General features: G+C 40.3%; 3 protein-coding genes across 3 annotated transcripts; 2 read left to right on the plus strand and 1 right to left on the minus strand.

The window, feature by feature from the left end:
* The first annotated feature begins 2,561 nt into the window (after positions 1-2,561).
* Positions 2,562-6,203, plus strand: si:ch211-196f5.2 (uncharacterized protein LOC556372 homolog). The gene is made up of 5 exons (XM_042510891.1): positions 2,562-2,637; positions 3,449-3,710; positions 3,793-3,892; positions 4,529-4,658; positions 6,073-6,203. The coding sequence occupies exons 1-5, from the start codon at positions 2,562-2,564 to the stop codon at positions 6,162-6,164; spliced, it is 660 nt and encodes a 219-aa protein (XP_042366825.1). The 3' UTR covers positions 6,165-6,203.
* Positions 6,189-18,060, minus strand: ipo4 (importin 4). Its single transcript, XM_042510709.1, has 30 exons — positions 17,675-18,060; positions 17,219-17,305; positions 16,915-16,994; positions 16,757-16,798; positions 16,443-16,572; positions 16,048-16,227; positions 15,845-15,910; positions 15,625-15,726; positions 15,405-15,488; positions 14,623-14,778; positions 14,432-14,485; positions 14,144-14,253; positions 13,879-13,987; positions 13,448-13,577; positions 12,998-13,111; positions 12,560-12,673; positions 12,224-12,347; positions 11,834-11,945; positions 11,619-11,740; positions 11,460-11,537; positions 11,108-11,165; positions 10,775-10,880; positions 10,287-10,480; positions 10,103-10,153; positions 9,576-9,701; positions 8,803-9,029; positions 8,563-8,695; positions 8,329-8,433; positions 7,635-7,704; positions 6,189-7,366 (listed from the first exon to the last, which is right to left on the minus strand). The coding sequence occupies exons 1-30, from the start codon at positions 17,738-17,740 to the stop codon at positions 7,236-7,238; spliced, it is 3,261 nt and encodes a 1,086-aa protein (XP_042366643.1). The 5' UTR covers positions 17,741-18,060; the 3' UTR covers positions 6,189-7,235.
* A 4,309-nt stretch (positions 18,061-22,369) lies between these two features.
* Positions 22,370-25,597, plus strand: nanog (nanog homeobox). Its single transcript, XM_042510711.1, has 4 exons — positions 22,370-22,936; positions 23,569-23,954; positions 24,068-24,211; positions 24,857-25,597. The coding sequence occupies exons 1-4, from the start codon at positions 22,531-22,533 to the stop codon at positions 25,181-25,183; spliced, it is 1,263 nt and encodes a 420-aa protein (XP_042366645.1). The 5' UTR covers positions 22,370-22,530; the 3' UTR covers positions 25,184-25,597.
* Positions 25,598-25,797: the final 200 nt, after the last annotated feature.

Genomic DNA, 25,797 nt, shown 5'->3' on the forward strand with positions numbered 1-25,797 from the left:
GCTTTTAATACAGTTTGTGTGGATTTTAACCTTTTTTATGATTTTAAGTTAAGCTTTTAATACAGTTTGTATGGATTTTAACCATCGTTATGATTTTAAACTTAGCGTTTCATGCGGTTTGTATATGTTGAGTGAATTTTTATCTCTTTTATTTATATCTCAAACGTTTAATAAAATGTTTTTGCTCTACCGTGATCCTGAATGATTCTTCCAAATTCTAAAAAATAAGCTGGCCCAATACACTTTTTTTTCAGTACTTATTTGTGAGAATACTACCTAGGTTTGTCATTTTCTGCAGCATAGTATTCTCTAATATCAACTATTCAAGAATCACAAAACATAAACGCTGTCAAAATCCTGGTTGAACTTTTTTACCAGTGTTGGTCCTTTGAGATAAATCCCAAAAATTACTTTGAACATGAAGCTTAAAGTTTGTTCTAAACTGAATGCATCAGAGAAAAAAAATCCAACAGCCAACAAATCCAACAGTTTACTTTACATTTTCAGATTTGAGCTTATGTTGCAGAAAAACATCCAGAAACCACTGAAATGTGACTTGTAAGTACATCAGCACTACCCTGGACCAGATTGTGCCTCGCTGGCAGAAAACTCCTATCTGACCTCATGCCTCAATAACTCCACACAATTAAAGTGTTTGCCTGTTAAACACACTGTGTCTGTGCGTGTGTGTGTGTGTGTCGGGAGTAAGACCCTGTCCATGTTGCACCTCATTGTGACTGCGCTGAGGTCAGTGCTGCAGTCACAGAGCAGAAATCCAAATTCACATCAACACAGCAGAATGATAATTTTGTTGATACTACTTGTGATACATCCCGATTGTGATGCTATGCCAGGAAAAGTCCTTTCTCACTGCCTCGTAATGTTTTATTCAAAAGTTCATTATATAAAACAAGTCAACTACTTTTTTCTCTTGTGTTCCCCCTGCTGTTACCTCCTTCATACAGGTACAAACCCACATAGTTTAAGATAAGTGCCTTGCTCAAAAGCAGCTTGATGGTTTGTCACCTCTGGCACAAACAGAGGTCACAGTGAGCTTCTTGTACAGACACCAAAATGTAACTGTGACTTCACTGTGTTCACAAACAGTGCGGTACAAGCAGTACAACTCCACTGGTAACAACATGTAGTCTGTTAGTGTAGAAGTCTTCTCACCTAATTTATTACCTCAGTAAACATTTTCCTAAGTGTTTATGGTCTAAATCGTTAGTTTCAGACCTTCTATAGACCATGATGTTCATTTTGTAATAGTGACGGGCGAAAATGAACAAACACAACATCTGAATGACTCTTGTCAGTGTCTAGCATTGACCGGACCAGCCTGTCGAATGCCTGAGTGTTCAAAAATCCTTAGCGTATTTCAGCAAAGCGCAGCAAAGGCACTGAATGGACCTTTTTTTATGGCAGACATTTTCACGTCATAGAAGAATAAGCAAATGTGAAACTGATAATATCAATAATGACTGAGTTCCAAAAGTGTGCCAGTAAGCTGTTCCAGTGAGCACAACATGCACAATACCAGGTTCCCACCAAACCTGAATGCAGCTATCAGTAATGATATTGAATAAACTTTCTTTTTTTTTTTTTTTTTTGCTTTTCCCACTATGAAATGTCAAAATGTCTGCCGTGGAAAAAGGTCTATGAACACATGAGGACCAATTAAATAGGATTTGAGTCCAGACCACCACCAGCAAAGGTCAATGGTGCATTCACATGCTCCTCATTCTGTTGGTGTGTTCATGTTCATGCTTTACCTGTAATGTGGAAACAACAAGGATGCTCCACTAAAGATGTGTTTTCTGAAACAGTGACTTTACATAGTCTACCTATATACAAATGGGATGCTGAATCAATGCACTGAAATGAACATTTTACTTAATCAATGTCCACATGCTGATTGGTAAATCACTGAGGGGAAGTTTTGTGGTGCGAGCAGCTCTAGCTGTACCTGCATGCACTATGGAGGATTGTCATGGAGACACTGACACCATATAATGCAAAAAGTATCAAAACACATTTACATGTATCAACTCAAAGGACCCAAAACTGTCAAAAGAAGTGGTTTGCCCTTAATTATTTTGTCAGTTATGGTCCCAAATGGGGTAGACGATAAAGCGGGGTATGCTTTAAGGTGTGGCCGACTTGTGATTGACAAGTCGCTACCACATCAATCTAAAACTCAAAACAGAGTTGTCACAATGTGTATCCATGGCTGTTCCACCCTCTCATCTGAGTATGATCTGGCTCCAAAAAAACACAATTTTTGCATATATGCAGGCATTAATATGCCTGCATACATGCAAAAAAATATGCCAAAAAAAAAAAAAAAAAAAAACAACTCAAGGCCTCAAAACGATAATCTCACAAAGTAATGTGTGACATCACAGTGGCTACTTACACTTCTTTTATAAAATCTATGAAAACAAGGCAATGAGGGCCGAGGGAGTGAATCAAAAGGGCAAATTCCTAAGACGAACAATAGACTAACTACTATGAGTAACCCCCCCCCCAAAAAAGCAGCTTTAAAGAACATTAAATCCAACATGCGCCACCACAACCTGATGCTCAGACAGTCGACCTCCCGTTGGCTCCATACATTCCCGAGCCTTTACATCATCTGTATCCCTCCACAGTGCTGACGTCAGGAGGATTTATAGTGGCTGCCCTTGGAATGTGACATGCTGAGCACAGAGTGCTAGTTTAGTGGGAAAAAGATCCCTGCTGTACGGGACTACACACACATGCATCACAACACGTGTGTCCTCCACTTTGTAAATTAGAGCAAGAACACATTTTTCAAAAGCTGAAAATGTGGCGCTGAGCTGTGAATAATCCACACATCAATCCTGTCCACCTGAACTGTCGGGGGAATGGGAGAGAGAGCACGGAGGGGAGACGAATCATCCCAGAATCATCTCATTACACAGTAATAAATCTGTTGTCACACTGAACCTGATGTGACCTCTTGGCTTTTTGTTATGAAAACGAACTACATACCAATTACAAATCACAAAGCATTCAGTTCTCAATGATTTCTTCACAGATTGGAGGTACTTTAGGCCACATACTTCCTCTATTTACCATCAAAACATGCACAACTAAGCACTGACGTCACCCAGACCCGGTCAGACTGATAATCCACACAGAGAACACCACCACCCGTCCATCACCGCCCTGACAGTCTAATAAACCTCACACCTGAGTGACACATTACACACATTCACACCGGCTCCTTATATCAGCCTGGAGGGGAGAGCACAAGTCCGAATGCATTAGACACACACACATACACACACTCACACTTTCCAGAGGCCTTCATCGTCAGAGCTCTGAATCACCAGCCCAGAGAGGGAGAGCAACAACACAGAGCATCTGTCACAGAGATAAAGCATACAGGCAAGGGAGAGGTACACATCTTTCTTTGCTTCAGACTGCGATCAGAAAGTCAAGCTGGCAGCAGACGAGACAAAAAGCTTGGTGGAGGAGGGAGAGGCCAATGTGGAGCAGGCCAACGGAGTACCTGACAGCCCAGCGGGAATGGAGTCCCCCGGGTCACGCGGCAAGCTGGTGCGCGTCGAACTGGAGTGGGACATCCCCATGGCGGTGACACTGCCTATACAGGTGCTGCCCGACCCGGCACACCAGCCGTTCCCCTTCCTGGACACCACACTGGCCGACCTGGGCATCCAAGAGTGAGTGTGCTCTCAGCGTGAGGAATCTTTAAAAGGAATTTCATGAGATTTAACAGGTTTCCGTGCGTGTGTGTGTGTGCAGGTCAGAGGTGAAGGAGAGGGTAGTGTGGGTTGACACCAAGAAGACACAGGTTAAGAGCAAAGCAGGGAAGCTGAAGGAGAAAGAGATCACCATCCTGGAGGTATGACTCAAAAATGAGACGTCTTTATGTAAATACACTGTAAAATCTGACAAGGTAATTTTACAAAAATCTAGAAAGCTGATTGCCTTAGATAAGTACATGTAAGTATGAATCTTTTTCAATTTTGTGAAGTTGCAACTCAAAATTAAGTTTAATTACAACCATGTTTTTCAAGTTTTCGACACTTCAGAAAACCAAGTACACTGTACTATATCTCTGTATTCTGCTCATTGTATATTAGTCAATCATATTTGTATTTCCTTAAACATATTAGGAAAACAAAACAGATCTCCTAAGTTTATCAAAAGTAAAATCCTCTTCGTGATAATCAAGTTATATCAGATCAACTTGGTTTTTCTGAAGTTGCTAACACTGAGACCAAACAATGTAGTTTCACGTCACTTTTTAACTTACGATAATTTCACAAAACTAAGTAACGCAGCTAAATTTCAAGTAAACTTAACACTTTGACGTAAAATAAATTCAGATTTATAGTTACATTTACTTTCCTTTTTCAAGGCAATCAGTTTCCAAGATTATTGTACATAAAATCAGCTTGTCAGATTTTACAGTGTAGGAGCAAACAAAAGGATGCCAGGGGCAGGATCGTAACATAACGTTGGTTTTCTCTTGTAGGTGAGAGTGAAAGCCCAAAAGCCCGGAGACAAACAGCTGCAGGAGGTCCTGTACAGCACCGAGGCCCACACTGACCGCTCATTCTGTCGCACAGGAATGGATATCCTGCCCTGGAAACACAGATACACAGGTCTGCAAGCGCTTTGAAATCAGCCCAATTTGAAATCCTTCAAACTGTCAAGTTATTTGAAGGATAGTTCAGATTTTTTTTTCTAGGTGTGGTTGTTTAAGACACTTATCCATAGATAGTTTAATAACTACAGGTCATGGCGGTCAACACGCCCCCAGTTTGAAAAAGCAGGCTGGAGTGTGATATGAAAGCTAAGCAATGCACCGCTGCAGAGAGGTCAGCAGCGAAATGGATTTTGGCCACGAACAATCAATAACAGTTTAAGTTGTATGCTATATTTAGAGAATTGTCACTCTTTTATTTTTCCATCAGATATCCCGTGCCAACGGGAAAGCTGTGAATTGCTTCAGTTCTGCATCTATGCTCCTGTCGAAGCCCCCAGACTCCAGTGACAAAAAACAGCAGTTTTAGCTCGCCGACCATGCTGCTGCTCTACTGCTACCTTGTTTAGTTAGTTAGTGTTATTGTGTGACTTTGGGGAATCTGAACTCACCCTTATGAATGCCACTGTCACAAAATAATGCACAAAACACCAGATAACGGCAGCTGGAGACCAGCAGCTCCTGTGTTCAGGGATGTTAAATCACTGTTTTTCTCTATGGAGTCTGGTTTGAGGTGATCAATATAAATCAATGTTTATTCCAACAACCTTGTTGGAAATTGCAGGCTGACTTAAAGGTAAAGCTGTAAAAAAAATTACTTTAAATACACTGCACACTTGAATGGATAGCACCGACTTCTACTTCTACTTCTACTGTATGTAATAAACTGTCTATGGATACAACCCCACTTGAAAATAACCCAAACTACCACTTTAATGTAGTTTATGTTGCTGTTACTGTCAGCTCTCGGGGTTCCTGGATTCAAATTTTTCCTCATCTTCTGTCTGTGCTCATGTGATGGAGGATTTATTTCTGTATTTGCACAACCATGCCCAAATAGTCACTCAGCCATGCCACAGCCTACAGTGACCTCTCAGATAACGGGTAAACTGTCAGGCTGATGTAGATCACAGCGGTGTGCCACAGCCTCAGGCACTGAAATGAGATCATGGTAAACATGGCATCAGAGTCCAGATAAAGTCTCAACGCTATCGGGAATTTGTGAAAATTTGTTTGACTTGTCTGACTCACGGTCATTCATTTCTGTTATTTTTTTATGACATCTGTGCAGAAAAGGCTGGTTGTTGTGTAACAGAGAGAGCTGAAGATTATGCTCAATGTCAACAACAGTGCAAAAACAGACAAAATAGAGCCACTCGATCAAATCGTCTCAGTTGTGTCGTGTTTACAACCTCATAGGAATTTCTTATCCATGTGTAATATCTGTCCCTCTCGTCATTAGCACATGCTAATATATCGTTGTGGTTTAAATGGAACAAGCATTTAAAAAAAGACCTCTCTCTGTCTGTCAGGGGAGAACGGGCTGACACCGGTGCAGATGACTATGGCGTTGGAAAATCAGCAGCCGGACTTTACTGAGGACCAGGGACAACGGGAGATCTGAGGAGCAACACAGAGTCAACTATCATCCAAAATAAGAGTGCAGTTTAATGTGAATCAACAAGCTAGCCATTTAGGCTGACATACATGTTCAACTACTCCATGGCAAAGCACTTTTTAACTCCATTTTGATTCCAAGATGCACTTTTGCATTTATTTAGAGGATTCAAAGTGTCGTCTTTCCGCAGTGAGGCGAGGTTGAATGGCTTGACATTAACTGCATGGCGAAACTTGCCAGCATTGAAGCATCACGTTAAATTTTTAAAGCATTTGTAAAGTATCTCTTGCACTTGTCAAATTTGTTTTGTAGGATACTCGAATAGATTTTAACAAGCTGGCCAGAAATAGCACCAATAGAGACGGACTGGTTACTGCTGCATGCAGTCACAGGCTGAGCTGCTGTAAGCTTTAACAGCGTATTGAGGGTAAAGTAAGTGCTGTTTTTGTAACAACTGAGTGTGACCTAATAGCTCAGTGTGTCCAGTTAGTCAGTTACCTCTGGGGGTTCTCACTGCTGTGTGTCTGCCAGAGTTCACACAACTCACAGCTGCACTGTCGGCCCATTAGAGAAAGCCCTTTGTAAGCAACCAATAAATCTCTGAGAGGCAACAATAAATTCTAAATCAAAAGTTTAAAGTCTGCTGACTTGTAATTGAAGGTTGGAACAAAACAAAAACAAAAACATTTATCAGGAATCCAACTTCATTGCTTCACACTCACATAGCAAAGCCAGGAGCCCGTCCAAACAGTGGCAGAAATGGGACAGTAGCAATTAACAGTAGCACTTTTTGGGAATAACAGAGAAACAAAATACAGTGGTAACAACACAGGATAACCGTTACTCTTAAAATAATAAAACTTCAATATAGCATGCTTATAAGTAAATAAATTAAAAGTTAATACTCGGGAGCATGACCGTTGAATGTAATAATAAATTGTAGAATGGTTGAAGTGCTGCATTTAGATCATTTTGGGGAAACGTCACAAGTAACTGTCCCATTTTCCACCTACAGTATAAAAATTCCTTTTTTTTTTGGCTGGCTTTCACACAAAGGAGTGGAAGGATGTGTGTGGGCTATGAGGCAGAGACGGCCGCGCTAAGTTTGGCCTGCTGCTCTCCAGGAAGTGATGTCACAGCTGCTTGGAAATCTGCAGAGTGTTGCTGGGCAAATTCTTTAATCAGCATGGCCAAAGTGTTCTGTGTTTCTGGGGAGGAGAGACAAAATAAGTTTAGGGGAGACAGCAAAACACTGATGACAGAGACTAAAACAGCAATATTGAGACAGGAGGCAGCAGTGACTGACTCTGGATACTCAATGGAAGGAAAAGAGGATGTTAGCTTTGTTTTTCAATAACTTTAGATGCACAAAGGGCTTGAACACTAACCATAGAGTTCAGGTAAATCAGTGGCTCTTTCAGTGCAATCTGTAAAATCAGGTCTGAAAATGCTGCCTGTTACTTAAGAAATCTTCACCTGTATCAACTTTGTTGTTGCCAAAGACATGACTGGAAGCTGCAACTATGGGCTTCATTAGCTTCACAACCTGGAAGGGAAAAAGGATTTAAAGAAATGCAGTAACACTGTTGAATATTTGTGTCCAAGTCTTAGGACCAAATTCACACAAAGTCTGAGGAACCGTACATTTTCAGGATTATCATGAAGGCATGTAATGTCAATTAAAACCAATTGTTCAGAATCAAAATGTTTCGGTTTATGTATCCTGCTGTCACCTCTTTGTCTTCGTGTAACTGCTAAATTTGTCTTAGTTCTATAGAATTGTGTGATCTAGAGTTGTAGTAGGCTGTATGCATGCATGTGATGTAGTAATACTTTATAAAACATATCAAAATGTAATAAAAAAATGATGAAAACATTAGCCTGATAGTGGTCAGTACAACGCATTTGAAGCTGCCTCGGCATCAATAATGTGGAATTCTGTCTTTTTTTTTTTTTAGTAAAAAATAAATAAATAAATCAATGTCATGATATATAGAGAAACTGATAAATTATAGCAATATTGTAAGAAGTGAATTTACCATGGTGCTTACACCCATGCATGATGCCACTATCAATTAACCTTAATAATGTCCCATTTTAATATATATAGAGGAGTAACGAAAAAGGTTTCTGTAGGGCCGGAAAAAAATACATTGTATCTGTACTGTACCAGAGCAGGACTGTGTGTGTAGAGCATAGCCAGGCAACTGAACACCGTCTTATTCTCCTCCATGTCCTCCTTGAGTGGAAGACGGGCCACCAGAGCAGGCAAAACCTGTTAGAGAGCACACCGTGTCTGTAGTGAATTTCCTGCTCGTGGAAATACGTGGTCAGCAGTAAAGTTTACTTGCTGGGGCTACAATAAATACTATCTTCTCAGGAGAGGTGGAAGCTGTAACGATACCTGCTCCAGAGGGACAGCATCCACATTACTCATGATCATCCTGCAGAGGGCAGCACACAGGTTGTCAATCACCCGCAGGTCTAACTCTTTAGTCAGCATGTTGGAAAACACAGACAGCATCATGGGATAGTCTCTGTGAAACACATTTCGTTAAGGAACAGCTGCATTTGATGTTTTTAGATTATGTATTCATACACCCACATCCACACTCCAAGAAACACACACGAGTGAAAAGGATACGTTACACAGATGGGTCCAGCTGCTTGGGCCAGACATCCCAGTCCGAACACGCTGTTGTTGCGGACCTCGGGATCGCTGTCCCTCACTCCGGCTACCAGCACGGGAAGCAAACGGTTGGACAGTCGGCCTGCCAGTGCCTGGCCCCCGGACACGCTCACAAGGGCCTGCAGGATTTCTCCGATTGTTCCCACAGAGAAGGACCGGTCTGCCACAGTGCACGTGGTTTTCTTTTACGGGATAAAGAAAATTAATTAGTGTGACACTGTCAAAAAAGGACACGTCAAAGGCATTAATTAGTAGCATATCAAAGGATTGCACTATGATGACATTGTAACCTACACCCTTGTGTAGTTAGGAATTCATTCAGAGGGATATAGCTTGCTTTGCAAAGAAAGAGATGCAAAGAACTTGCTGAGGTCATTTTGACATATCACACTGAATCTGAATCATCTGTTAGTCTTGAATATTGCTGAATTGTGCAGGGAGCTTTGTCTCTGACACAAACTCCCCTTGTTTCTATTATATTCACTTTTTTAAGCAACCACATGCCACTTTTTGTATGTAAGCAATTAATCAACCTCTAAGTCAGAGTTTGCTCTCTGAAAATGAGCTTGCAGTTGCAAAGAGTTTTTGTTAAAAAAAAAAAAAAAAGCAGCTGCAGTGTCAGGAGTTCAATGAGTACTAGAAGACAGGACCGGGATAGTTTTGAGCTGAGAAAATGTGTTTGAGTGAATAAGATTTCTGTGAACTTCTGTCAGTAGTTTCAGACTCACGGCTTTGCTCATGAGGAGAGGAAGCAGGTCATTGAGGAAAGGGGCAAAGGTGTCTGCAGGCACAGAAGAGGCCACCAGAGGAATTCCCTCCCCAGCATACTCCTGCAGCATGGCATCATACTCCGCCTGAACCAGACAGCACATCAGCAAAAAGCATAATGAGCAAATGGAGAGTATTGTGAACATAGAAACATGGAAATAATGGGTAAAAATCTGTGATTCAATATCTATATATTCTGTATTTATATCAATCAACATTTAGAATTCTTTGTTTAAAGCACACTGCATGCATTTTGGTGGATGTTTTTGTTTTGACTGAATCAGTGTAATGTGAGGTCATACACTTTACATAGAAATAAATCAACATGTTGTTTCCACAATGATGCCAATTCATATTCATCCAAACATGCAGAACTTTGATTTGAAATCTGCTTTATTGTGGTGACACACAAGAATAGATAAGTATGTGTAGATGTACTGTGATGTTTATGACTTTGACTCTGATATGCAGCAAGAGGACAGCCTACCTGTTGGTCTTCATCATCGGCTTCATCACCACCACCATCCTGACAAACGGTCTGATCGGAGAGAAAAAAAAACAATGGTGAAAGGTTACTATTATAGCTTCCACCTATAATAAAACATTATTTTAGTGACCATAGTTTTAACAGCCACGATCTCCCCATCCTCATCAGTCTCTCCCCATCTCACCTTTTTCTTGAGCACATCACGGATGACATGGCTGATCTCCTTCAGGCGTGAGGGATTTTTGAAAGCCTCCTCTTTGCAGGACTTCATGACAGTGTTCATGGTTTCCAGGATGCCCATCACAACCTGGCGCTCGTGCTCTGTTCGCACTGTTTCCACAAAGCATGGAAGAACCACATCCAGCAACTTCAGGAGGGCTGGGGGTGGGGGGACGTACAGGAAAGAGGAGAAATACCTTATAATTAGCTAAAAGCAACAGAATTAATACCTTTTTGACACAGTTGTAATAAAAAACATAAGTTAGCTGGCCTCTGCCTTACTGTTAAGGCAGTCTTACAGTATACTGTACATCTGCTTGGAGACAATTTGTTTATTGTCCCTTGATGTTGATCTTAAATAATCCCCAGGGCAGCAGACAGCAGCACTGCTAATTTCTATATTTCCTGAAAGCAGTAACAGTAGTGTAAAGTTCCAGCAAAGAGAGGCTTTACCCTGGTAGTTGGCCTCGGTGGGATTCTCCTTCCACACTTGATGCTGAGCTTGACAAAAGTGGCCCATGGCTCCAAATGCTGCCCTGCGGACATCCTCATGGGGAAACTGGGGGGAGGTTAGGTTAAAGCACCATGGGTAAAGTTAAAATAAGTAAATGATAATGACATGTTGAGAGAATAAGAGTTGCATTATAAATCTATTAACAGACTCGTCCATCAATAAGGAGACAAACCCTGGAGTGGCACAATGTATGCACAAACCAAGACCACAATGCTCTTCACAGCACATTAGACAGAGCAGGATGACTGGGCCAACCAGCCAGAGTGACTTACATCTCTCATCTCGTAAACCTGCTGGAAGCTGGACTCCAGGAAGGGCTGGAAGGCAGCACTGTCAGGGGGGACACCAGAGCAACACAAGTTCAAATATTCACATGTATGCACACAAGAAAATGTCTGACATTTAGTTGATATATCAAGCTTTTTAAGAACATATCTGACACGAAAATAATGCAAAACCTTTCATCATTACTCCCTACAAAAGTAGAGCTTTAGCTATAGTGTAACTGCACACATTACTCAAATAACTTGCAATACAGTTTTTGAGAATTAATTCTGACTAGAGGAGAAATACAGGAAATGCCATATAAATGCTAAGACTAGATCCTCTTTAAATATCTGTTACCCAGTGTTTAAGGCGATCTCTCCCAAAGCATCACAGGCGTCCTCCTTCTCATCGATGTAGGCGTTCTCCACACTGAACCTGAGAGATGAATAGACCGAGTTAGAGCAGTCTTTTGCTTAACAATGGTAGTAAATATACATTTGTGTGAGTGACCAATACCCTGCAACATCATGGACATCTGTCTCAGGCTCGTCTTCCAGAAAATCCACATCTTTTTCTTCTGCATCGTCATCATCATCTTCATCCAGCAGGACAAAGGTCTTATCCTCCTCGAGGTGTGCCTGGAGAGAGGACAGAGGGGGGTGATAAGTGAAAATCTGTTTCATTATTTATACCGTGAAAAGCCTGTAGAGCGTTGTTTGTGTGCCTCATACCGTGATGCCTTCATTAGACTTGAGGGCGAGCAGCATGACTGTGGTGATGGCAGTGAGGTGGGGAGTCAGGCATTCTGGGCTGACTGTGGACACAGAGGAGTAAAGGCTGTACCTGCCGGGGGGGGGAACACAGAGAGATGAAGCAGAGATTACAGACAACACAAGGACATTAATTATTGATTTTGTTTTGCTGTTAGATAGATAGATAGATAGATAGATACCAACATTTATTTATTTATCTTAAATAATGACAATGATGTGTATACTCTGCACAGAAATTCATGTATGTATTTTTATTTCTCTTTTTTTGTGTGTGTGTGTGTGTGTGTGGACTGGTTTAATGAGCGGAGACAACAACCCTAAAACATTCACGCAAACTGAGTGACTTACGTGCATCGTCTCAAGTCAGGGTCATCAATGGTGTCTGTCAGGTTGAGGCCCAGCTGAAGGCACTCTGCAGCAAGAGGACTGAAGACATCTTTGCCGATGGTGCGGGCCAGAACGGAGAGAGTATCTGACAGCAACACACGAGGACCAACATCCATTCATTCAGTCATTCATGCTGTTAAGTTTGGTGTTAATGAGATGTCATATTTGCTGCCTTAACAGAGTAAATAATAAGTATAACAAGATGCTACCAGTGATCAGTGGGATGTTTTCTTGTTCTAAATATACCAAACTGCCAACTTCCTCCTTGTCCTTTGCAAATCTCTGTGGTTTACCTACCCAGTGATTGGGTTTGCAGAGACCTCATTTCCTCTGTGGTAGTGGTCAGGAAGCCCTTCAGGCTTTCAATAACTGGTGGGAAGTAGGGAACCAGCAGCTCCTTGGCAGCATTGGCTGATAAGACAATGATTCACAATGGGGCTTGGGTCACCTGACTTTAAATCCAAGCAGTCACAAGATTGTTTTGCAAGATTGTGTCATAGTGAAAAGTTTTGCCTAAAATGTAAAGCTGCTCTCATGCTCAGCTGTCCACATGAGAAAAACATTCCTTAAGCAAAATACACCTATAGACTTGTAAAATTATGCTCAAAGTTATACAGTGTTGATTATGAAAATTAATTTGAAGCTGGAAGAAAGTTTAACATATAGCTTACATAGTTAGCCAGTAAAAAAATGGCAGAATTATTTTCTTATCTTTGGACAAATTGTGTTTCTTACCTATGGCCCCTATGGCCGACACAGCGAGCTCTTTTATCTTTAGGTTTTCAGTGTTGTTGAGGGCGGACAACATAGTCTCCATCAGGGTGGGCAGGTACGGCTCAATATCCGCTCCTGTTTAGCAAAAAAAAAGGGAGATTAAAAGAAATGTAGATCCTTTTCTACAAACTTTGGATGATTAAATCATGGATAATTATTAAAAAGACTGCATCTTGTAAAATGTATGCCAAAAAATCAGATGAATAGCTTATAACAAAGTTTGGACTATTTTATGTAGATCAGTGATTATTATTGTTAGTTTTCTAATAATGTATTTCAAGGTTGGGTTTTTAAAAAAAATGAAAAGCAGGAAAGTTGATGTCTATGAAAGTTTCTTGTTTCCTCTTGCATTAGGCAAGGTGTGCAGATCCTACAGTGTCAGTCGCTGCATGAACCTTTTTTTAAGCTTACCTAAGTTCTCCATGAAGTTCTCTAGAGCATAAAAGGCCTTAGTGACATGGCCGACCTTGGCCTGATTCAAGGATGAAAGGTAGCCCAGCAGCAAAGGCATCAACTCTGCACAGTACTTGCTCACTTCAGGCTAAGAAGAATAGGTGGAAAACAAAGTGAACAACAAACAATAGACCTATTCTGTTTGAAATATTTTTTTTTCTATGATAATAATTAAAAAAAAAAAAAAGAATTATATTCTGTGCACATATATTAGTAAACCTATACTAAATAAGCAGTACTCAATCGAAGTGAGTCAGTGCAATTCAGTCCTACATAAAGTCCAAACACATCTCATTAAAAGTATAATAAAGCAAAATATTTAAACGTAAGCAAAAATAAAAATAAAAAAACACATGTATACAACTGTACATGTTGCTGTGTTGACTCACCTGTAAATGTTCAGAGAACTGCCCCAGGGCAAAAAGCCCGGCACTGCGAACCACCTGATTACTATCAGAAAGACTCTGGCACACTGTCTGCAGCATGGATGACAGCATCCTAACACAAATACAGAGCAAAAGGAGAATAAACTCAAACACTGGTGACAGTCAACCGCCAGTCATCAGACCACTTTCACAAAGACTATAAGTGTGTTGTAATTAATGATAGATTATTTTACAAAAAAAAAAGAAAGAAAGAAAAAACTTGACGTACTTGGTGCGTATGTGGTCAGCACATCCTTCAGCCAGCACAGCAAGACACATCAGACCCCCCTTCCTCTGATAGGGGTTTTCACTGGCGAGGCAGGTCTGTGTGAGGGGCATCTAAAACACAAGAGACAATTTATACAACGCAATTCATTGTTAAGAGGCAGGTCACTGTGTTAGCTATTTACAGCACAATGCAGTTTTTAGATGAACCAAGAGCTAAACAATGAACTAAACAAGAAAGTTCACCATAACATAGCACATTACTGCTTGTATCGACATCCAAATGACTTACCAGTTGTTGAAACAGTTTCTCCGGGGGCATGTGGAGTGCCATAGTGTCAATAATCTGGGAATACATCAACAACAAATCAAGATTGATCTTCCTTTCAACTCCACAGTGAATTTACTACAGTTGTTGTAAAACACATTTTCTGTCACAACAAAGGAACTCATTGCACATCAACAAAAGTAACTTTCCACTACCTGAGCAGCACAATGTTTGGGATTGTCATTGTCTGTGCCATCTCCGCTGTCATCCTCCTCATCCTCTGGGTCCTGCTCGCCAGGTGGGGGAGATGCAGTCAGTACAGGGAAAATGTTCTGCAGGATGGGGTTCAGCAGCTTCTGCTTCAGCACAGTCTAAAAATAAGTAGAGAAAATTGTAAGGAGTTTTTTAAATTAAATCAATATAATTTTACTACTCCAAATACTTTGTCTGGGGACAAGCTAACTAACAGTGCATGTAATTAAGCAGAAAAGCAAACAGTATAAATCTTCAACCTTTTGTTGGCCAGAAAAGAAAAAGAAATGGATATATGCAAACCCAGGAGACCTGCACATTTTGTTATCAATGAATCGTACCATATTTAGGTTAATAAGGTGTGCGGTTTATTTCTTTTACTTCATCTGGACCCCAGAAAGTAAACTTTTCTAATGACAAAAGAATAGGTATAGTTACATTTTTTTAAACCAAATTTAGATCAAGAAATTTCCCAGAAAACTTGTTTGTTTTTCAGTTTTCCTAAAACAGGGAAATGGTATATGTTTTAGTGTACAGGGCAAATCTGTTAATACCTTTGTTTAATGTGAATGGAAAATCAAGACAACATTGAGGGCTGCTATACCCTCTAAAGAAAAAAAAATCCAAAAGGACTGAGGTGCACCATGATGACTGATACTGCAGACATTCTTGATCCTTGTTACTTATTTCAAACTGAAAGACACTGATGGGTCATTTACTTATCGAAGCGGAGGGGCGACTTTACCTTGCTCTTCAGCTTGATGAGGAAGGCAATACAAGAGAGTGCTTTCACCCGCAAAGAATCAGTCAGTGTGGTGTCACTGCCCACCTGTCAAAAACATTAATATTGAACATATGTTGTTTTAGTTCTCACATATGGCCCTTTGAGCACTGAAATAACAAACATTTGCCCGTTATGAAATTAAAAGGAAATTCAGAACACAAATTCGGCCACAAGCTCCCACCTCCAAGCAGAAGCGGACAATGTCAGTAACATGAGGGACGATGATGGACACCTCGCTCTCCATGAGCTCATTGAACACCTCCATGGCCTCGCTGGCTTGGTCCTGTGCAGACACAAGCAAACCCAATACTATGACATGTTTGATTTATCCACAAACTTTAACACATGTATCTGGCAACAAAAAGTTGTTAAAAAAATGACTTTAACATATTACAATTTACCTGATCGGCCTTAATGAGGTGTTTCAGAGCAACAATCAGACTGGGAATAATGGAACGCATCTGATTCTGTGGGGCAGCAAAGAGTCACTTCAGTCAATAAAAAGGGTTTAAATCGATCCCACCTGTAATGGATATGATGTCTCTATACTGTTTGAAACTCTGTTCCTGCCAGATGTCAAAGTTAAACTATGTCACTGCCTCACCATCTCTTCTGAGCCGGTGTATGCAGTTATGGCTGTGAGGGTGAGGATGCAGTAGTACAAGGCTGTTGGGTTATTGTGGTCCTGCAGCACAGAATTGAACAGCTGTAGCAGCTGACAGTAGTGAGGCTTGAAAGGCTCAGGGTTGGAATCCATTACTTTATTCAGCAGCAGGAGGCCAATCTGTTAGGACACAAGAGCAGTGACATTTCAAGGTTGTTACTGATGAAGATCATGTATTTAAACAACAATCACTGAAAATATTAAATAAAAAAACAGCCACAGCTTAGACTTAGGGGTATTCAGCCATCATTTGAAGGTCAAATTGCAGAAATTCTGTTCAATTATTAGCTACATTAGCCTTATCTAAGTTCCTAGGTGTTTCACGAGTCCCGTACCTGTCTGTCATTGGGGTTGCTGCTCTTGGTGGACTGATTGAGGAGCTGCAGTAGGGCAGGCCAGCGGTCTGGTGTCTCGTGTTTAACCATCACTGCGCACAGTTGGGAGAGTGAGTGCTGCACTGTGTGCCTACAAAAGAGAGATACATGGACATATACATAGAGTTCAGGCTCACTGATGACACTTTACATGTGTATGACTTCATAAGGCTGTACACACTTTTAGCAATACTTTATGTGTTTAAGTGTCATTTACAACACACAAAATCTGGGTAATTTAAGACACAGTAAATTGCATTAAATTAATGACTTACTCGGTTTCCTGCATAAAGGCTTGCAACACCACTGCCTTAAGGCTGCATGATTGAAGGAAAACATTACAATTTCGTAAGTTCAACTTCATTTCAACTATAACAATTGGGTGTGGAGTTACAATAGTCAGAAAATCCTCAGTGAGAAGAAATGAGCAAACCTCTCTCTATCATTAGGGCTAATCTTCTTCCAGTGTTTCTTCACTCGCAGCCTCAGCATCACTGCAGCTGACTGGCGGATCTAAGAAATAAAATTGGGTAAAGACTTTGAGTAGTAAACATGGAATAAAGTACAGAGGGCAATAGCTGACACCTGTTACTCACTTTTTCCCACATTCACACTCATTCTGTAAATTATTCTTATACGTATTATGTGGGGTAGAATAATGATCACACTACTCTCTCTTTCTTTCTCACACACACACACACACACACACACACACACACACACACACACACACACACCTGAGGGTTTTGGGAGCCGCTCATGACAGCACACAGGGCCGGTATAATGGCTGGGTCTTTGAAAGCCTGTTTCAGCTGGGCGGTGGCCTAAAAGGGGACAAAAGAGGTCGCACAAAGTTTAGACTGGCTGCCACAAACTGCAAGGCAATATCATAGAAATCACAGGGCATCAATATGACAAAAGACAGCCAATTGACTCACAATCCAATTCTTAATTTATTGTTTTAACATAAAGTTTGACCTAGCTTCATAAGTTAACTGACAAGACTTCAGCAGGAAAACGTTAGAATAGTGTTGCTGATGACCAACTGACAGCTAGCTAGCCATTGTCACCAAACGTTAACTTTGCTAGGTTAGCTAGCTTGATGCAATAACCGTTAGTTATCTAAACTGTCATCTGTCTAACAAACTAGTGAAGCTCAGTTTAAATTTTAATTAAAAAAAATGTGGTGTTACCTGCTGAATAACAGCATTATCAGGCTGAGTTAGCTGCGAAAGAATCTGCTCAAGTTCTTCTGTCATCTCGACAGCCCAAAGCTACCACCTTCAGCTTGTCGTGACCGTTAACTTTCAGATTTCTAATAAACCGGGCTGGATAGACGAGCTGCCCCTCGCGGTGTGGTTACCGACGGTGTCCCAAGTATGTTACAGCTGTCAATATGTAAACACAGCCTCCGAGGGCAGGTCTTATCGCTAGCTTCCACGTTTTCCGTGAAAATTCACTTCGGAAAAGCAGGATACGTGCGAGGTTATCAGGCAGAAAAGGCGAGTCTGACAGATTCGAGCCCCGAGCTCGGTCTGGTCGGTTAGGGCTTCAACTGCCAGCACGCGGGGCAAAACCGGCCAGGAGTTCCATGTGAGTTGAGTTAAAGGGACCTGCAGCAATCAGTGTGCAGTCACTCTGAAAGAAACACACAGCGCCTCCCACCGGCGAGGAGGGCATGCTGCAACACATGTAAATCAGTGGTGGGAAAACACCAGGTATGCTTATGGTACTTGTGTAAGTTTAAGGTATTTGCACACTACTTTAGTACATTAATTCCATGCTATTTTATTTGTCTACTCTGCTATACTTGTTCTTGTTATTCCACTACATTTATCTAATAGCAACTTTGCAGATTTTACGCACAGAACATACACTCACTTGCCAGTTAATGAGGAATAGATTGGTGACAAATCAAAGGGAAAACTCATCATGAAGTGTCTTAGTATGGAGTCAGGCTACTACAAGCCTCCAGAACAGCAGCTTCAACGCTACTCACCAAGTCTGAGGAACTCTCACAATAAATTAAGTCAATTATACAGCCTCAATTTAATCAGGTAATCTCATAGAGACAATGATTTCTTTTTTTAGAAGGATTAGATAGAAAGAAAAAAACATAGACATAACAAAAGGACATAGCGCATTAGACAATCAGAGATCACTGGAAAGATTTGAATATGTCAGATCACATTATTGCACAGTTGGTTCAAAATTGCCATAGTTGTTCAACAGGGTTGAAATCTGGTGACTGTAAAAGCTGTAGCATTTTATCACATTGTTGTCATAATGGTGCACAGAAGCAGCTGGATTTGATGTTTATTCAACCTTTTATTCAGTTTTTCCCTGTATTTGTCCCGCATCTTTAGCTAAATGTGATGCAGTCTTATAGAACAGTCCCACAATAAATCCTTACCTTCATGAAGGTATAATGTCAATTTTATTAAAACTGTTTCAGAGAGGCATTGATTCAACTGCATGCTTGTTTTGAGGATGTTTTGAACAGTAAAATCTCCCACAGGAATTCTGATGAAACCTATCTGTAAAGGTTATGTGCTTATATACAATGATTATCAGCTGATATATTGTAAAAATTGAATATCAACTTATATATATTTATATATTCCAAAATACAATACTGTTCAGACTGTATTGATAATTATATATATATACACAACTACAAAGCTGCACTATTTTGCTAGTTTAAAAAAATCCTTATTCGACCAGCTACCACATTGAAGTGACGCCCAGACAAATCAGTAATGATATAAAACATTGATAAGGGACAGTTCAAGATGATGAGTATTTTCACTTTTGACATTTAGTAACATTTAATTGAAAATACTTAAAGTTTATAAAAAAAATAAAAGTCCAGTTTTTGGTGCAGGCTTTTTAGTTGCAATCGAGATTTTTTTCTACTGTGGTATTACTACTTTTACCTAAGTAAGGGACCTTCCTTGTACTTCTTCCACCTCTGATTCATATCAAAACACATTTACTGAATAAACTACTGAGAAGGATTGCATAAAAACAGTCTTGTGGTTGCATTTGGAAGAAGGTAACCACACGAGTGGTCATTTGCACACTTTTCAGGCAACAAAGGAAATATTCATGGTCTCGCACTTCACACCCAAAACACCCATTACTGAAAACACAACTTCAGGGACCAATCTGCACTTTCCAATACAAACACTCTGAAGAACTAATCACATAGCCGGAGGACAGCAAGAGCTCTAAATCAGCATCAGTTTTGTGATACTTGTGCCTATGGAATAATCTGCATTTATTTAATAGATGTATTACAGGAGGGCAAGAAAATTTTCCAATATTTATGTAGTAACGAAACAATACACACAAACCATAACTAATAAAAATGATTAAGTTCAAATATATGGAAAACATGACTTGTACATCCTTTTTTTACAGAAGCAGTGCCCCACAAAACACTTAAAAATACAGTGCAATAGGCATCAAAAGCCAGTCTATTGTCCTCTCACCACATACCAATGCTAATTAACTGCACACCTGGTCACCCACCCTCTGTACACACCTACACCATCACCCCCTCCTAAACTCAGCTCATGCAAGATCAGACACACACACCCTGTCCAGGCGGAGATCAGTAGAAATGTTAATGTGCCCATTAGGCTTATAGTTCCCACATCATTTCATCACTAACTGAATCATTACCAAAACAATACAGCGAAGGACAGAGAGCACAAACAACCACTTGGATGCTAACACACAGGCTAATCTAAATCATCTTTGTGAAAAGAAATGCAAATTAAGGTCGAAGCAGTTTGCGTCAACATGTCCACTCCACTGCACAGAATGGGGAAATACAGGGACTGAAAGATAAAGTTTCTGTCTTTGAACTCTTATCTTCAAAGTGCATAAATTGAACAGTTAAAATATATTTTTTACATTATGTTTAAGGATAAATGTATCACTCCTCACAGACAGCACTTAAAAAATACTGCCTTACACCTCTTTGCTTCACAGCCTTAGATTTATTTTTGTATTTCTCCATCATTAACAATAACGCTGACTAAGAAGTATCAGTGGTTCATAAACTATTCATGCTTAAGACCCAGATGCTATATTTAGTCTATTGATCTGGGACTGAAGCTCATGAAAACATAATTAATTATGCCACTGGGGGAGTCAACATACCGTGGTTTAAAAAGCACTGAAACTTATGTGCTGACAGTAACTATTTGGATAGCTCCTATTTGGTACTAATTTTTGTTTTGTGAAACTGGTCAACACAAAAGCCATTTCCTGCTTAGATACTTATCTTGCTGCACGACGTGTTCATCCAGGTGGGAAAGATTGTTTTGTGAACCAACGCTGAAGATGCCATAAAACACCATGTTGCAATACTGTCCTTTCCTTATTGAGGATATAAAAGATGATTAGGATTGCTGAAGGTGTGATTCTTTAACAAACAACCACAAAACACCTCCAACAGTAACTATCTGACCCTCATCAGTATGTATCTTGATTTGTCAGTTGGCACATAATCCGAAGGCCTAGGGCAAGGGGTAATTATAAAGGGGTAAATATAAATAATTATTTAAAAATCATAATCAGCTGAAATAATGAAAGTCTAACCCATTACTCATACAATGAATGCGGGCCTCGAACGAAGTCAATCAAATCCACTAAAACTCAGCTACAACACCAGGTGAGATTATGCTCAATCTGATCTGTGGTATTATTGATTATTCACTAAATTAATTAGTAATTAAATGAATTACTTAATTAGTCATTTGTAAACATTCTGATTATAGACAGTGCTTGATGACAGTGTTAAATAAGTGGGCTAATTGGTGCAATAATTCAAATAAAGCAATCCTCTGTGATGTTATCCAAATGTGCATTATTCTTTCAACTTAAATGCAGGATATACCTCAACATGTTGCACATTTTGTATATATTCATGTTGTTCCTCTTAACCATGTATATATAAATATGATTTACATTATGGAATCATGCACATATCTTATATTCCTAACTGTCCATCCTAGTTTTATAGATTGTAGCACAAGGCACACATTTTTTTATTTTTAGACACTTAACACTCTCAGTACATTAGACATATTTCTTTTAATATTCACAAACTAGTACTAATTGTCTCTTATTATTACTGTATTTCCACTTTGTATTTTTACACACTCAGCATATTATATATAGAGAGATTTGTTTTAAATATTTACATACTTTGTGCTATTTATCAGAATCAGATATGAGAAATTCTTTATGGATTCCATTTGATAAATTGTGGTTCATTACATTCGCTGTGATGCCAGCAAAGATAATTATAGCAAGTAGAAATAAGTACCAGAACAAGTGTATAAAAATAGAAAATAAAAATACAGTAAGAGTAAACAGTTAGCACAGCATGTAAATGTTTAAAGACTGAAAAAAGTATTTAATATGCATGTATTTAGCATGTAAGTGTGTAAAAATAGTAATATAAGAAATAAAGTAAAAGACAATTAGCACCAGTATGTGAAATTTAAATTATATTTTGGATAATGTAATGAGTGTGTATAAACTGTGCCTTATACTACAATGCACTAGTATGTAAATTTAAAATATAAAATATAAATGTAAAAATATATAAAAATGTTTATTTTGATTTTCTATAATTCTCTATGCTTGACATCAGAGTGAATCTTATTAGCTACAATTTCCCCAAGCATTTAAAGTATAAAGTATTTGTGATTTTGATTACAAAATTTACCTGGGGAGCCAATGAAAAGGCATTGGCAATGACTCACAGCGATTGGCTCAAACCAAAACACCCACCCACAGCCCCGCCCACACCTGCGCTCCACACCCACACACCTCTTTAAAAACAGCCCGTGAACAACTCCGGGCAATTTTTGAAGACCACTGCTTGTTATGACTTCGCCACTGCTTTTATTAGGCTGTTTTAAGGATTTTAAGCAATCTTGAAACTAAAATTTTAACTTGCCTCGTATTTTTTCCTTTGTAGTTTTTGCATTTTATAACTTTTATCACGAGAAAAAAACCTTCCAGAGAGATGGCAGACTGGAAGGCGCAGATAAGTTACAACTACAAACCCTCTTACCATGCCTACGCTTACGGCCTTGTGTATCAACCCGGAGCAGAGCAAAACCACGGGAACCTGAGCAGCTGGGGCGAAGCTGGGGTCACGGATTTGAGCAACTACAATGCCGGGATGACTCAGGCCTACTACGCCACCACCGCCCGGACCCGGAACGAGTCTCCGCCCGGCAGCCCGGAGCAGCACGCCGTGAGCGGCCACGGTCACTACCAGGGCTCCGGGGTTGTCTACCTCGGTGACACCCAGGCAGGCCGTCTGCTGTTGGCAGGACCCCACCGGGCTGCATACAATGCCCGGGCTCTTGAAGCCAGGCGGGCCGGGAGCGACTCGACCAGTGACTCGGAGGCGCACACCTCACCAGGTATAAAAGCTACGCTTTGACCTTAAGCTAGCTTTCTCAAACGCGCTAATGTTAGCAGGAAAAAGCCGGCAAGGTATGGCGCTGTTGCAATCTAATTTCTAATTTAAGGCATTGTGTCAGTGCTTACATCTCCTCGTTGGCTGCTGAAAACGATGATTTCTTCGGCCAGAATTGACCACGAAGTCCAATTCAGTTCCATCTTGAATCTTGATGTAAAGTTTCAACCCGCCACTGATTTTAATGAGCACCTTGGAAAGGGAAATTGGCGTCATCTCGCGACAGGATACGGGAATATCGAAACTGATAGAAACATTGTACAGAATTTGGATTTATACACATAAACGGACCATTGATTTCTACTGTTATAGCTACGATCCTGATATGAATGACAAAAATATAATAATATGGTAAACTCCTGTGTATGTCCATTGTGTTCATATGTGTGTCATTTTTTAGGTACATACACATTTTTGGTACATACACTTTTTTGTAACTTCACTAAATTGTTACTTGACCACTGAATGTACTGTCGCATATATATATATACGAATGATACCATTGTTGTTGTGTTTTTTCTTGAAGATAAAAGTTTTCCATCCATGTTGACCCTGTGTTTGTTCCTCCTCACTTAGATTCATGGAGTTCTGGCAGCAGCCGAGAAGGCAGTCTCCCGCAGGCTGACCCTGCTACCTGGGCAATTAAAGATCTTGACGATGAGGCAAGCGGCAGGAGCCCGGATGCCAGCGAGGATGTCTCCAGCTCTCTCATGGAGGAGCCAAGGACCTTTGCTGTCAGTGGGAAGGAGTGCACTGACAACACCAGCTCTATACATGCACCCGTAACTGCTCCAAAAAAACAAAGCACTACAACTGCTGTGAATACTCCAAAAGGAAAGGTCCGGGCAGCCTTCTCAGAGACTCAAATGAATGCTCTTGTCCAGCGCTTTAGTGTGCAAAGGTACCTCACCCCGGCTGAAATGAAGAACCTGGCAGAACTTACCGGGCTAACCTACAAACAGGTGAGGGATTTAAGAAGGCTGCTGACTAACATACAATGTAACATACAATAATAACAACAATAACAAGCATAAAGTGTTTTTGCACTTTTTGACCGCCTTCATCTTGTTTGTAGGTGAAGACCTGGTTTCAGAACCGAAGGATGAAGCTAAGGAGGCATCAGAAAGACAACAGCTGGGTGTCTGAGCGCTACGCCAACAACAAAGGCAGCTCGATACATGGAACAATGTACACCAACATTCCCACGCACATCCCAACTGTAAGTATCTCTAATTTGCAATATAAAGCTCAATTTATCAGTGGGGCTGCATGTCATGAGGTATTTCATATTGACTCAATTCTACCATATTTTTGTACTCTATAATTCTGAGCAAGATCTATGCATTTCTCTTAAAAGTTATGCCTGTTGTCCTGCCCAGGTTTGCTGTTAAATGATAACAGAGAAACAGTGGCTTGGACATAGAACAATCTGTCCACAATGGAGGCCTAACCATAGTTTAGTTACGGCCTTAAAGGCGAGACAAAACACAGTCATACAATATACAGGGTTCGTCATGGATTTTTTGGGGGGATTTGGGTGGATTTTTTGGATTTTTTGTGTGTGTGTACTGAAATTGTTACAGTAATTGGTGGATAACTTTCCACATTATGCAACAAGCAAATTTATTTTCTGTGGTTGCTGAAATAACATTACTCTAATAAATGTCAATTTGTGAAATATTATTCATCTTTTTTTCATGTATGCCAGCTACCTGAACTTATGTTCAGGTATGGGACAAGAATATCTTTTACCTTTAGTTACTGGTCCTTGAAATGTCATTGGAAGGCTTTGAAAATTTGTCAATGAAACAACAAACTGGGTGCTTCATTGGATACTAATTTGAACATTTTGTTTGTCTCTCAGTATCAAGGAGAAGCACGGGCTCAGCTCAAGGAGCATTACAACCAGCACATGATGGAGGCAGCCTTCAAGAAGACCGCTCCACAGAACCTGGCCTTCTATCTGGCTGCGATGGGCTCTGCTGCTGGATCTGCTGGCTACCCTCCATGGTCGCCGAGCTCATCCCAGCATGCAGTGCCCTCCAACAGGCCCCAGGCGGCTGGCTGGTCCATGCCTCCAGGAGTCGGCCACTATGAATACAACCCCAATGCATTCAACCCGGCCAGCGCAGGCTCTGTGAATATCTCCGGGCAGGACACAAGCTTTGACGGCAAAGACGGGGAGCCATAGAACAGCCAGAGCTCCTTAAACATGGCCATGCATAATGCCAGCCAGTAGCCGATGCTGTGCTGCTTTTGAGCTTTTCTGTAAATGTTACCCAAACAGCCCTGTTAATATTCTTCTATTCAAGTTTCCCGGTGCAGTTATGTAATTGATGAGGTCGGTTTGATGTGGCCGGGTGTACATATGCCTTGTTCATACCTCTGTTCAAAAGTTACTTTTCTACCATGAAGTGTTATTTTTATACGCAACTATTTAATATATGTTGGTGTGTTCTTTGCGCTTGGTAAGCCGAGATGGGTCCAAGTCGGCTACATTCTTCGGATTACAATGTTTTTTTGAAAATCTTTTAAGGCAAAGTGCTGATGAAGTACTGCACAAATTTCCTACTTTTTTGCTATAAATACAGGTTCACTTTGGCAACTTTGTTTCAGTGTGTCTTTTGTGTTTTGTCTGAGAGCTTGATTATATGGGAACATACATTTACATATACTACACTACTTATGTTCATTTCTATCAACATAATTGTCAAAATCCTACTCACTGGACATTTACAGGCTATACAGGATGTGCAGAAAATAGACCCTTCTAAAAGAATTGAAGGGAAATGTACATTTTCTGGG

Source organism: Plectropomus leopardus, chromosome 21, assembly GCF_008729295.1.
Source record: "Plectropomus leopardus isolate mb chromosome 21, YSFRI_Pleo_2.0, whole genome shotgun sequence".
NCBI lineage: Eukaryota > Metazoa > Chordata > Actinopteri > Perciformes > Serranidae > Plectropomus > Plectropomus leopardus.